Source organism: Trachypithecus francoisi, unplaced genomic scaffold, assembly GCF_009764315.1.
Source record: "Trachypithecus francoisi isolate TF-2019V2 unplaced genomic scaffold, Tfra_2.0 Lachesis_group20, whole genome shotgun sequence".
Taxonomy (NCBI): domain Eukaryota; kingdom Metazoa; phylum Chordata; class Mammalia; order Primates; family Cercopithecidae; genus Trachypithecus; species Trachypithecus francoisi.
In genome coordinates, this window is record NW_022681466.1 from 43,396,510 (window position 1) to 43,409,669 (window position 13,160).

Below are 13,160 nucleotides of genomic sequence, written 5' to 3' on the forward strand. Positions count from 1 at the left end.
TTATCTCTTGATGTTGATATAAACGGCTTTTATTTTCTTTACAGTTTTCTGTATTTTCCAAATTTCTACATAAACATACACATAAAAGTCATAAAAATGTCCCTCAAAATGACACTCCCTCCAATGTGGGGAGTGAAGAGGTGTGTGCTGGGATGCCAGCAGGGTGGCTATGCAGGTGCAGCCAGCTGCCACACTCCGGCATTTGAGGCCCCTCTGCACTGGCAGTGTTAGAATGGTTGTCTGAGAGCCAAGGCTGTTCATGCGAGCTGAGGGTCATGGAGCTGGTACGGGCAGGAGCCAAGGTAAGCACTGCGCTGGTGTGTGCCCTCCTGTGGGCACCCTCCATGAAGCAGGCCCTCCAAGGTGTTCACCCCTGGGGCAGCCAATAACAGCTAGAAGTCTTCCCCTGGGGGGACCTGGCCACTTGTGGGGCAGGGAAGGGCTCCACTGCCGGTGGAAATGTGAGGCCAGCAGCCCAGGATGCCTGCTTCCCAGAGTCCTCCTGGGTCAGTGCTTAGGCCAGACAGGGGCTGCCTGCGGTGGCAGGACAGTGGCCGGCTGCCTGGGCTGGAGGGAAGACAGGCGCCAGGGCCAGGAGGTGGTGGGGCAGAGCTCTGGGGATTCTCCCCGGCTCCTGGAGGAGGATGGAGGAAGAAACCCAGTAACGGGACCCACTTGACGGCCAGGAGGCAGGAGAGCAGTCTGTCCCCGTCCCTGGCTTCCCTGTGAGGGACACAGACTCAGCTGGGGAGGGTAGGACTTTTAATTGTATTCACAGAGAGACTTGGAGAGGTGGGGCTCAGTGTTAGGCAGCTGTGTACTGGGAGAAGGGGGCAGGGGCTGGGGCAGCTGGTGGTCTGGAGGACTGGGAGGGAAGGGGGACAGGGACAGGGCGGGAGGAGCAGGGTGGGCTGGGGTGTGTCCTCAGTCGCCCACCAGTGTTCCCATCCCAGTCTCTGGTGGGAGGCCCTTGGGCAGGGCTGACCCAGCCGGGTCACCTCAGGAGTGTCTCAGCTCCACCTCGGAGCCGAACTGGGGCCCCTGGGGGTGCTGGCGGAGGCTTTGGTGGCGGATGCTGAGGAGCCGCTGGCTGAGGCCCAGGGTGGCTACCAGCAGGGCGATGCCCAGGAAGAGCAGCAGCCACTGGCCCACGCGGGCCTGCTGTGCATCCAGGTCCAGGCCCAGGAAGCTGACGCGGCCGCTATCTGGGAGGGGCCCTTCTGAGCGAGCTGAGTGGGAAGCAAGGAGACAGCATGGGCAGGGCCAGGTGCTGAGGTCGCGGCCGCTGGGCTTGGGAATGGGGTTAAGACCCGGGGCTGGAGGCGGGGCAGGTGGTGGTACCGGAGTTTGGTGTCCAGTTGTACTGTGGCCAGCCCAGCTTCTCCCCGTGCAGCTCATTCTCTGTGCGGAGCCAGTCCAGCAGCGGCTTGAAGTAGCTCAGGATGGCCGAGGCGCTCATATTGGGCTGGCCCGTGATCAGCTGCATGGCTTCTGGCCACGGCCTACTGAAGCCCAGCTTCATGGCCGTCCTGGGGAGGCACGAGACAGGGAGGCCGAGTCAGAAGGACATGGCCCATCCTGCTCCCACCTGACATCCACTCTCCATACCCCCTCCCAGCTGAAACTTGTCCCAGGGCCGCAGGGCTCCAGGTGCGTAAGGAGATGGCACATCAGGCCATCACACTGCAGGTGGGAGCTCCCGGCTCAAGAGCCAAAATGGCAAGTGTTCCCAGAAAAGCCCAGGGGCGCAGGCCAGAGCATGGAAACAAAGGCGGGCTGGAGGACACTCACGCCAAGCGCTGCCCTGCCTCCTTGGACTGGTAGATGTCACACTTGTGCAGGGGGCCCGTGTGGCCAGCTGCCTGGCACAGTGCTTCGTGGAACTGGAACTGGATGATGAAGCTGATGAAGTACCTGGAGCAGAAGGAGGCGGTGGCCCGGGGCGGAGTTGGTTGAGGGTCTTATGCCACTGGGCCCCAGGTCCTCCTGTACATCACATATGATATGTGCTAAGTCACATGGGCACAGCAGAGCCAAGACCCCCCAACCCTGCCCACTACCATCAGGGTGAGCTCCCCCACCCCACCTGTTAGCATTGTCTGAGCCTCCTCCTAGCTGTGCCTGTGTAGATGCCTCCCACCCACAGGGCTGCCTCCACATCTCAGGAGGGCCTGCTCCACGGGGTCAGGGCAGAGCCCTTCAGAGATTTGGCAGGTGGCTTTGGAGGCAGTGAGGTCTCCATCCCTGGGGTATATGCAAGTAAACGCAAGGTGTGGCCAAATGGGCCATGTGGATCTGGTAGGGTGGTCTGGGCAGGGAAGCCAGTCCTACATGATCTTATCCAAAGCATCAGGAATTCGCTGGTAGAAATCTGCCAGTGAAGGCTGGAGGATTCTCCCCAGCTTAAAGTCTGGAGAGGTTTTAAATGTCCTGAGCCAGTGGCACAGGCCTTTTGCTTTGAATGCTGGGTGCAAGCCATGTACCACCGACTTCCCTGGTCTTTCCTTAAAGTGCTTTGCGAAGGCTGCTGGCCAGAACGCGGAATGTTTTTCTAGAGCAGCCAAATCTCCTTTGCCCGCCCGTTTGGAGAATTGTCTGCATTAAGCTGTGAAGCTAGCCATCACACCAGCTGGCTCCCGGGTGAGAGCCAGCGCCAGCTGGGAACCCCAGGGACCACTCCTGCAGGCAGGTGGGAGCCCTGTCGTAAGTGTCATCTCTAGAACACCATCTAGGTCAGGCCTGTCTGAGGTGCTCCAGGGATGCCATCTTCCTGGCATCCCTGGAGCACCTGGACTCTGGGGACAGACTTCCAGAATCCCCAGAGGATGGAATCTGGGGACAGACTTCATCCATCCCACAATCAAGTTATTAGCACTTGATGATGTGCTGGCATCATCCCAGGTGCCAGGAGGCAAGGTGGGCATGGGCTCTGCCCTCGCTGGGCTTCCAGGGACCACAGGAGGCCAGGTCCAGGGGTAGCCACAGCCCTCTGGGGGTGGCCTTCACTGCCTTCTGTACCTTGACTCCTGGGTGGCCTGGGCTACCTGTAGCCCGGGGGGACCTGGAACTCCAGCCTGAGGTCTCTCTAGCCCCCAGCCTCCCAGGGAGGCCCCAGATCACAAACAGCCTTGCTAGCCCTCAGCAAGTGCTCTCCTGAGGCACACAAAAGGAGAGGAGCCGCACTGGGCACACTCATCTGTGGCCATGTGACCTGCAGACCTAGTGTGCAGATACATCCCACTGGAGAGTGACTAATAGTGGGGTCCTGGCCACCACTACCTGAGGAGGCTGTGTATGAGACAGAATGCTAAGAAGTTAGCCATCGTACATCCTGTGAAATGGGGTTCACAGGTGAGGAAATGGAAACTCACAGAAATTGAGGAATTTTCTCAAGGAAACAAAGTAATGGAGATGGGGTTTGAACCCCGTTCTCTCTGACCCCAGCCTGTGACTGTAACTTGCCCCATTAACCCTGACTCCCAACTTAACCGGGTCTCCAACCCCACCCGCATTGTAGTGTCTAGAAGGGCTTCCAGGTACAATTCAAATTGTATCAAAGACAATGTTCAATAACAGTAAAAGAATCACAATCTTGTTTTAATAGCACAACAAAACAAAACAGTGCTGAGCTCATGATCCAGCCATGAGTCATGGTTAATGTTAACTACTTAACCAAGGTCTGGTAACCATTAGCCAATTATTAGTTTGCGTTTCTTTGTTCAGCGGTTTGGATGGTACAGACTCTCACCAAAACAATGTTCAAGAAAACCACCATCCGCCTTGGCAGTGGGTGAGTGGGTCCAGGCACTTGCACTGTGCGGCCAGCTCCCCCAGGTCTGCCCTGACTGGCAGAGCTTGTGGACTGGGCAGCGGCCACAGTTTAAACACAAAGCTGTGGGTACTGCCTCTCACAATGTGCCCTCCTGCCTTTCCCGTTACCTGATGTAAGGCACGCTAGAAGGAATGTGGAACTTGGCCCCTGGGTCAAAGTCACCTTGAGTCCTGGGCACCGGGGGGCAGAGGCCCTGGTACTTCAGCCTGTCGAGTGGGAATATACGTTGAAAGGTGAGTTTGGGGAGAACCAGGCTGGGGGTGGCAGTTTTGACTTGAAGGAGGGTCCCTGCACTTGGGGCTACACTGGGCAACCCATTCTCCTGCGTGCTGGGCCTCTGTGCACAATCACCCCGTTTTCCCCACCCTCACTGCTCAGCAGGTTCAGACTGTGCAGGTGCTTGGGCGTAGACACTGAGAGGGCTAGCACATCCCCAATGGCCTCATGGAAGCCGGGGTTGGCACCCTCCCTCAAGGCCACAGGCAAGTCTTTGTACTGCATGAAATACTGAATGTGGCCCATTTCGTGGTGGGCCACACACACCGTATGCACAGACACAATCATACACACACACATATACACACATACACACACACTCCCCTACCCTGGCCCATCCAGACACCCGCAGAGATCCCCCAGCCCACATCCTGTGGGAGTGTTCCAGAACCTGAGGCTCCACCACTCCTGGTTATAGTTCTCCCTGGTGATGCTTCCATCAAACACCCTCCAGCGCCACTGATCAACAAGATAGCTGAAGGGGATAAAGGCGATCTTGTCAAGCGCCATCTTCATCAGAAAGTTGATATCGTGCTCTGCAAGGGAAGGGAGCCCAGCTGTCAGACCCGGGCTCCTAGCAGCTTGGCCCTGGTGTGCCTGTGATGGTGGAGGGGTGGGGGTGCTGTATCTTTCCAGGCCCTGCGACCTGCCTCCTGGGATGGTCTGGATGGCTCCCTTCCTCCCCATTGCTCTGCCCCACACCTCTGCCCATGGGACACTAAGTGCCCCTTTCCCACCTCCCAAGCTCACCACCCCTTCTTGGTCCTCAGCCCACCAGAGCCTCCCGCTTCTCTCTCACCGTGGCTGCCACCCTCACTGCTCAGCAGGTTCAGACTGTGCAGGTGCTTGGGCGTAGACACTGAGAGGGCTAGCACATCCCCAATGGCCTCATGGAAGCCGGGGTTGGCACCCTCCCTCAAGGCCACAGGCAAGTCTTTGTACTGCATGAAATACTGAATGTGGCCCATTTCGTGGTGGGCCACCACCAGGTCCTCCAGGTTCACGGTAGTGCACTGCTTGATCCTAGAAACAGTGGAGTGGGGGAAGAGGGTGTTGGGAGAGGACAGTGAGAAGACCTGGGCATAAGGTAACAGCGGGCCTTGCTACACCCAGCGCAGACCCCAGCACTGCAGCATGCAGGGGACACAGCACTGTGGGAGGGAGGGAAAGGGGAACCACTGAGTGACCTGAGAAAGAGGGAATCTGGGGGCAGAAGCCCCTACTGTCAGGTCGTTCAGGCCATTCCTCTGCCTCTCATTTTCCTGAATGACTCCAGCCCCCACCACCTGTTGCTTTCTGACTGTACGAAGTGCTTGCTGTAGAGGCACTGGGACACTGGGTACTTTCTAGAATGTGTAGCCGGTGGGTTCCCATGTACACATGCTTTGTCTCTCAAGACTGAGGCTCCCTGAAGGAAACAACTGTTTCTGTCAGGGGTGAGAGTGGGCAATTCTGCATCTCACGCGGCCCAAGAGCGACAAACTTATTCACCCCAAGAATTCTTACGGCCAGGATGAATGGCAGCTGCAGAGCTGCCCAAACCAGAAGGTTCCACCGTCTCTCATCAATCCTTCCTTGTTCTCATTTACTTATTTATTTATTTATTTATTTTTGAGGCGGAGTCTCGCTCTGTCGCCCGGACTGGAGTGCAGTGGCCAGATCTCAGCTCACTGCAAGCTCCGCCTCCTGGGTTTACGCCATTCTCCTGCCTCAGCCTCCCGAGTAGCTGGGACTACAGGCACCCGCCACCTCGCCCGGCTAGTTTTTGTATTTTTAGTAGAGACGGGGTTTCACCGTGTTAGCCAGGATGGTCTCAATCTCCTGACCTCGTGATCCACCCGTCTCAGCCTCCCAAAGTGCTGGGATTACAGGCTTGAGCCACCGCGCCGGCCTACTTATTTATTTATTATTTATTTATTTATTTTTTTTGAGGCGGAGTCTCGCTCTGTCGACCGGACTGGAGTGCAGTGGCCGGATCTCAGCTCACTGCAAGCTCTGCCTCCCGGGTTCACGCCATTCTCCTGCCTCAGCCTCCCGAGTAGCTGGGACTACAGGCGCCCGCCACCTCGCCCGGCTAGTTTTTTTTTTGTATTTTTAGTAGAGACGGGGTTTCACCGTGTTAGCCAGGATGGTCTCAATCTCCTGACCTCGTGATCCACCCGTCTCAGCCTCCCAAAGTGCTGGGATTACAGGCTTGAGCCACCGCGCCCGGCCTACTTATTTATTTATTTATTTATTTATTTTTATTTATTTTTTTTTTTTGAGGCGGAGTCTCGCTCTGTCGACCGGACTGGAGTGCAGTGGCCGGATCTCAGCTCACTGCAAGCTCTGCCTCCCGGGTTCACGCCATTCTCCTGCCTCAGCCTCCCGAGTAGCTGGGACTACAGGCGCCCGCCACCTCGCCCGGCTAGTTTTTTTTTTGTATTTTTAGTAGAGACGGGGTTTCACCGTGTTAGCCAGGATGGTCTCGATCTCCTGACCTCGTGATCCGCCCGTCTCGGCCTCCCAAAGTGCTGGGATTACAGGCTTGAGCCACCGCGCCCGGCCTACTTATTTATTTTTTATGAAATGGGGTCTCACTACGTTGCCCAGGATGATCTCGAACTCCTGAGTTCAAGCAGACTTCCTGCCTCAGCTTCCCAAAGTGCTGAGATTACAGGCGTGAGCTACCGCACCCGGCCCTTCCTTGTTTTGCAAACCAATTCAAACTGCGAGAAATTCTCTCTTGGATCTAACTGGAAGCCTTTCGGCTCAGGTGAATCCTGTTTTTCTGTCATTCTCAACTGGGGAGGGGGAAGGAAGAGCTGCCCAGCATCCTGGCCACAACGAGGCTGGGGTCTATCCAGCTTCTCCTCTGACTCCCCATAAAAGACCCCACAAGGGCTCTCATCCCCCAGATCCTGTCTCCTCTCAGCCCTGCGGCTGCAGTCCTCATGCCTGGAAGGGCCTGCACAGCCCAGGGAACCCCATCGGGTTTGGTTTCAGGCTCCCCGTGTCTGCTCTCCTTGTAAGAGACACTTCAGCTGTGACAGATTGTCTTTGCCACTTCTCCCAAGAGGGAGGGACTTTTTTCTCTTCTCCTGAATCTGGGTGAACTTGTGACTTGCTCTAGCCAATAAAACATGGCAGAAGTGACTCTGGGCCAGTTTTGAACCTAGCCTTGAGAACCGGCTGCGTCAGTGGTCGCTGTGGGGGATGCTGGCTGCCAGGTAATAAATCTGCCCACCTCAGATGCCACGCTGGGAGGGCGCCCAAGCTAGCTTGGAGAGATGCCTGACCCACCTCCAGCTGTTCAAGTCCACCCACCCTAAGCACCCAACATGTGAGCCAAGAGGCCACTGGGAACATGTGCCCCAGTATCTGCCACGTGGGAAAAACCGAGGACCTCAACTGACAGCCAGAACTGAGGCTCTGGACGGATGGCCCCACATGGAGCCATGCTGGCCAAGAGAGCTGCCCCCAACAGAGGGGGCCTTGTAGAGAAAGGCCATTTCCACTGTGTACTGCCTGAATTCCTGGCCCATAAAATCATAAGCATAATCAACTGATTGTTTCATACGGCTAAGCTCTGGAGTGCTTGCTTGCACAGCAATAGGTAACTAAAACTCCATCCTCCAAGGAAGGCAGCTTCTGAGCCTGTCAGGGGTGACAGTAGATCTGTGCAGAGCCCCCAACATCCTCGCGTGCCTCCCTGTGTCACAGCACGTGCCCCCAGGGAGAGGCCAGCTCCATGCAGGGGAGGAGCTCCGAAGGAGGGAGGCGGGGCAGCCCACCGCGCTCAAACCCAGGACTGGGACCTTGAGCACTTCCCAGCGGCCAGGCTGACAGAGCTGTTGTGTGCTTCAGAAGCCCATCAGGTGGATGGGGTTTTCCTGCCAGAAGCCAACGCCTCTCTAGACCCTCAGTCCCAAATTCTGGCCCTGTCCCCATCCTGCCCTCCTGGCTCCGGCTGGGGGACAGTAGTGGAGCCTTTGCTTGGCTCATTTCCCTTGCCCGTGGGGCTCAGGAACGAGGCCTCAGCTCTAGCTGGATGTACCGGAAGTCCTTGCCGTTGTAGAAGTCCCAGGCCGAGGCGTGGCAGACCACCTCTCGCCCGTCGGTTGGCTTCTCCAGCATCGACCTGTTCCAGAACTCAGGAGGCACGGGAAGCAGCCCCAGGGAGGTGAAGAAATCATCAGCCTCCTTAAACATTCTCCGGGGCGTCCAGCCCTGCAAGCAGAGGGAGTTCTGCCCAAACTGGAGGTTCTGGGGACAGACTGCGTGCTGCTGTGGGGGACCCAGGGGAGGGCCAAACGGGGGGAAACTCCTGAATCAGAGGGCCCCTCCCGTCCCGGTGGGGCCTCCCTGCCCCTGGGCCAGTGCAGACCTGCTTTAGCATGGCCTCCGTGGGGTCCATCGAGGGGGCTGAAGGGAAGGGCACCACCAAGTCATAGATGTTGGACCAGGTCTGCGCCCACACGTTCCCTGGAGAGGAGTGAGGGGGATGGTAGACGGAGGAAAGACAAATGTTACTTCTTAGGCTCAATGCCCTCCTGCAGGAACAGGGCTCCCGATCCCAGTCCTGCTAATTATAGTGGCATTTCTTGAGCACCTACTGTTTGCAAGTTTCGAGGCACCTGACATACACCACCTTCAGTGTGCACATCCAGCCCAGTAGGTCATTACTGCCCTGCTTTAGGTGGGGGCCTTGCTGGTTATCAGGGAATCCAGGTGGTCTTCACTGTCCATAAGCAGTGGAGACCAATGTGACTAGCAACTGCTGACCTGTGAGGACATTACAGGTCCTCAGAACACCTATACCCTGGTGGCCACCTCTTATTGGCTCTGTGCCAAGAGCACTGTGTGAATTCACTTTCAATCCTGTCTGCACCCAGGTATGGGCACAGTTCCCATTGGATGGTAAAGGAAACAGGCTGGAGAGTTCAGTGACCCCCCCAACAGGGGCCCACGGCTCCTAAGGGGCAGGGCTGGGATTAAATGGCTGGCAGGCTGCTCTCTTCACCAGCCACTCTGCCATGTCCCCTCTGCACCACCTGAGGTCGGCATCTGCAGCTCAGCAATTCCGGCAGGAACCAGCCATCTCCTTCAGGAGAGGCTGATGCCTCTGAGTTTAGGGTAAGAAAAGAGCCTAGTTCTCCAAGATGGAGGAAAAGGAAGACACTCAGGATGAGTGGAAGGCTCAGAAACAGATTTGGACTCAAGGCTCTTTCCTAACCAAGGGAGGTGAAGGTTCAGCTGACATCAGATGAAGTCTAAAGTGCAAACCAGTGAGAGAGGCTTAGAGCGATGAGTGATGGAGGGAACATGGGAGAGGAGAGGGAGACAGCCAGAGAGAGAGAGAGTGCATCAGTGTTGGGTTGCTCTCCTTTCCCCTTTTACCAGTTGTCAGGGGCTGAGTTCTAAGGCCAGCTCTGCCCCGGCTCCCAGGCCACCCTGGGCATGTTGCTTTTCTTCCTGGGGCCTGCGTTTCCCAGTTGGTGAACTGATGTCCACTGTGACATCACCAGATGTTCTCTGGTCTCACCAGAGAGGGGCTGAACAGGGCTGGACTCCCAGCCTGTGTAGGAGCTAGACCCGCAGCCAGGCCATCCTCTGGGGCCTCCCTTATGGTTTCTAAATGGTCTGAGGGCCTGTCTGGTCTCTCTGCTCCAGGAAAGTGTTCCTAACAGCCCATCAGGGACAGAGAACCAGTAGCCTCTGCTTTGCCTTACTGCCTCTTACTGCCTACCATCCTTTACTGTCCTCACCGCCTACTTCACACATTCAGGGCATCTGAGATTGCAGCCCTTGGCAAAGGAGGGTCCAGGGTTGAAGTGGATTTACATTCTCAGGTTCTTCTTTGTTCTAGTTCCCTTGGCCTGAACACTGAGCCTCTCCTCTCATCCCCTACTTCCCATCTGTCAAACCCTGTCATCTTCCAAGGCTCTGCTCACAAGCCACCTCTTGGCAAAGCCTCCTCAACTCCCGCTCACAGCCCCTTCCTCACCCTCCAAGATCACACACTGTTGTGATGGGTGCTGTGGTCTCCTGGACAAGATTATTAACTTCTCCCCCCATCTATGGTGACTTGCCCAACATAGATCTGCAGTGAATGTGGAACCAGATGCAAGCGGGGGGCTCCCCACTCCCAGTGCCCACCCCTCTCCAGCCTGGGCAACCTTCCCCCCAGGGCTGGAGTCTCTCACTCTCCAGCCTGCTCCCTACCCTCTAGTCAGCCCTGTCACTCACACTGTGGTCCATCTTTACCCTCCTCAAGGCCCGACATGTGCCCTTACCCAGCAGGTGAGCAGGGATGGGCCCCTCCAGATTGACGTGCTGGGCCCCGTAGTGGCGGTGCAGGGCCCGGCGCACATAGGCATGCAGGTTCAGGTACAGCGGCTGCAGCTCCTGGAAGAGCCGCTCCAGGTCTTGCTCCAGGGATGGTGTCTCGTACATAGACCTCCACGAGTCCCCAGCATCTACATAGCCTACAGAGGGGACACAGCCATGCTCTCCCAACACCTCATTACCTGCCTCCTCCAGGGACCTACCTTCACCCAGGCTTGGGGTCTCACAGCACCTCTTTGAGGAACCTGAGGGGACCCGAGCGCCAGTGGTGTTGGCAGCAGGGACTCACCATTGAGCCGGGCAGCCTGGTTGATCAGTTCCACATATTTTGGGTAAAACTGGAGGATGGCTCTCCCAGCCTTGTCTCGCCAGCCCTCCCATGCCCACAACAGTTCTTCATATTTCCGGGACGTGGCCATCACATTCGTCAGATCTGGTAGGGGGTTGAATGGCTTGAGCTCCAGCCCTTAGCTCACCTCTGCTTGTAAGGGGAGCTCAGAGAATTTCAGAACTGGAATAAAATTGGCAAGACCACATAAAAGTGACTGTATAGGCAGCAGGTCTAGAGAAATGGGAGAAAGGATGGGAGTGGCTCTCCAGCCCTGGCTTACAGGGTCCTCTGCCTAGGGCCACGTGCTGCAGACACCTGCAGGGTCTCAGCAGTCCCGTGATGGACGTGCTTGAGCCTCTCTCCTTTCTTTCTTTTTTTTTTTTTTGAGACAGGGTCTGACTCTGTCGCCCAGGCTGGAGTGCAGTGGTGCCATCATGGCTCACTGCAGCCTTGACCTTCCAGGCTTAAGCAATCCTTCCATCTCAGCCTCCCTAGTAGCTAGGACTACAGGCATGCACCACCACATCCAACTAATTTTTGTATTTTATTTGTAGAGACGGTGTCTTGCTATATTGCCCAGGCTGGGCTCAAGCGATTCTCATGCCTCAACCTCCCAAGTAGCTGAGACTACAAGCATCTGCCACCACACCCAGCTAACTTTTGTATTTTTAGTAGAGATGGGGTTTCACCATGTTGGCCAGGCTGGTCTCAAACTCCTGGCCTCGAGTGATCCATTCACCTCGGCCTCCCAAAGTGCTGGGATTACAGGCATGAGCCACCGCACCCGGCCAGCCTCCACCCGACTTGGCATGCGTACCCACATCCACAACTTGTAGGCCAAACCCTGTCCTGGGAAAACTTTTTCTCCTGTTTATTTTCCATTTCCCCTTCTATTTGTCATTGTTGTAATGTGGGAGCTGGGCTGGGGGCCAGAAAGACCCATTTCTGGGTGGAGATTCTTCATGGAAGAATGTTTATGCCTTAAGTTCTCCAGTCCTGGAAAGGGTGGGTTGAGAGGGAGCTGGGAGGTTTCTGTGCGCGGGTCCTTGTGCAGAGGGTGAGCTCTTTCAAAGGGGCTGGGGTAAGAAGGACCAGCTGGTAGGGAGAGCAGAGAGGACAGCCAAGAGCTGTCTACTCCTATCCAGCAGGAAGTGGCGGGGTCGGGGGGGAAGTGAGAGGAATCAGAGACTCAGGTTCTAGTCTGGTGCTTTCAGCGGCTATGTGACTCAGTTTCCTTAGCAGTCACATGCTGGGAGAGGGGCTCAGGAAAGACAGAGAAAGTGAAGAAGTCAAGGGCAGGATCACGAAAGGAGGCCGGGGGGGAGCTAGAGCCCCCGAGTTCCCCCAATGTGGAGTCCAAGCCCATGAAATATAACTTTGAGATCCTGCTGCTCTGAGGGGTGACATGCAGAGAGGACCGGAGAGATCGGATACCCTTGAGGAGAGGGCGGTTCTGAGGGAGGGGCAGCAGATTGGGGTGTGGTATGAAGTAGGTGTCAGTTCTCAGTGGGGCAAAGAAGCCCCCCTTGTGGAAAACAAGGAAGGGCATTTCCTGGGCACGCTGACTCTAAGAGCGACGGGAGCCCAACTCTGTGCTCTCACCCAGCACCCCCGGGCCCCATGCCAGCCCCAGCCCTAGCCTCTCACTCAGCCTGCACGTGAGCCCTCACCTGGCTCCAGCTGCAGGCAGCTGCCATTCGTGCGGCACACAGTGGCCACGCTGTAGGTGGTTTCCATGTCCAACAGGATCTTGTTGTACTGCAGGAGGAAGGAGAGAGGCATTGAGCTGTACTCCTTTGTGCTTGGTCTCTCTGTGGCCTGCACTGCCCCCAGGCCCCATGGGCTGGCGGGTGGGGAGCCGGGGAGCCGGGGAGCGCTGCCTTCTCGGCAATTCTGAGGTGCACGTCGCATGGCAGATGCCATGACTTGATATAACAAGGAAGAGGAAGCAGTGTGAAGGCCAGGCCTGACCCTGTGTTGGGTTCACTGCCCCAGGATTCCCCTCTCCCTGTTCCTTGCAAGCCACACACCTCCTCCAGCTCCTGGGCAGGCAGCGCTGCCCGTTCTAGGTCCTGAACCTTCTTTATGATCCGCTTGATAGTGGTGTTCTGGAAGTGGTTCACATCAAACCTCCTGGCCTGGGTGCCGTACTTCAGAGTATGGTTGGCTATTTGCATGTTCTTCTGCAGCTGAGGGCACAGGGGGATAGTGTCATGGGGCCCAGGAGCTCCAGAGCAGCCTCTGAATGGGAGGCCCCAAGTGGGAGCTGAGGGCTGGAGGTGGTGGTGAGAGGGCAATGGGATTAAGTTGCAACCTTTGCCGATAAGACCCTGTGCAAGCTGGACTGCTGATAACATCCTGGATGCAGTACTCACCCTCCCCAGATGCCTGTGG

At 56.7% G+C, this 13,160-nt stretch overlaps 1 protein-coding gene across 2 annotated transcripts in view; it reads right to left on the bottom strand.

Annotated features, from left to right (window-relative positions):
* LOC117067444 (angiotensin-converting enzyme) overlaps positions 1-13,160 on the bottom strand; it is a 22,495-nt gene continuing 9,335 nt past the window's right edge. Inside the window, exons 14-25 of one of the 2 annotated variants that reach the window (XM_033184049.1) lie at positions 12,797-12,955; positions 12,437-12,524; positions 10,725-10,868; positions 10,384-10,575; positions 8,475-8,572; positions 8,145-8,317; positions 4,908-5,131; positions 4,500-4,644; positions 3,940-4,038; positions 1,792-1,914; positions 1,342-1,529; positions 1-1,229 (exon numbers count right to left, since the gene is read on the bottom strand). In XM_033184049.1, coding sequence (XP_033039940.1) covers positions 1,000-1,229; positions 1,342-1,529; positions 1,792-1,914; positions 3,940-4,038; positions 4,500-4,644; positions 4,908-5,131; positions 8,145-8,317; positions 8,475-8,572; positions 10,384-10,575; positions 10,725-10,868; positions 12,437-12,524; positions 12,797-12,955 — 1,863 coding nt within the window. In that variant the 3' untranslated portion in view covers positions 1-999. The remainder of the gene's footprint in view (positions 1,230-1,341; positions 1,530-1,791; positions 1,915-3,939; positions 4,039-4,499; positions 4,645-4,907; positions 5,132-8,144; positions 8,318-8,474; positions 8,573-10,383; positions 10,576-10,724; positions 10,869-12,436; positions 12,525-12,796; positions 12,956-13,160) is intronic. The other variant, XM_033184050.1, reaches the window with a different exon arrangement.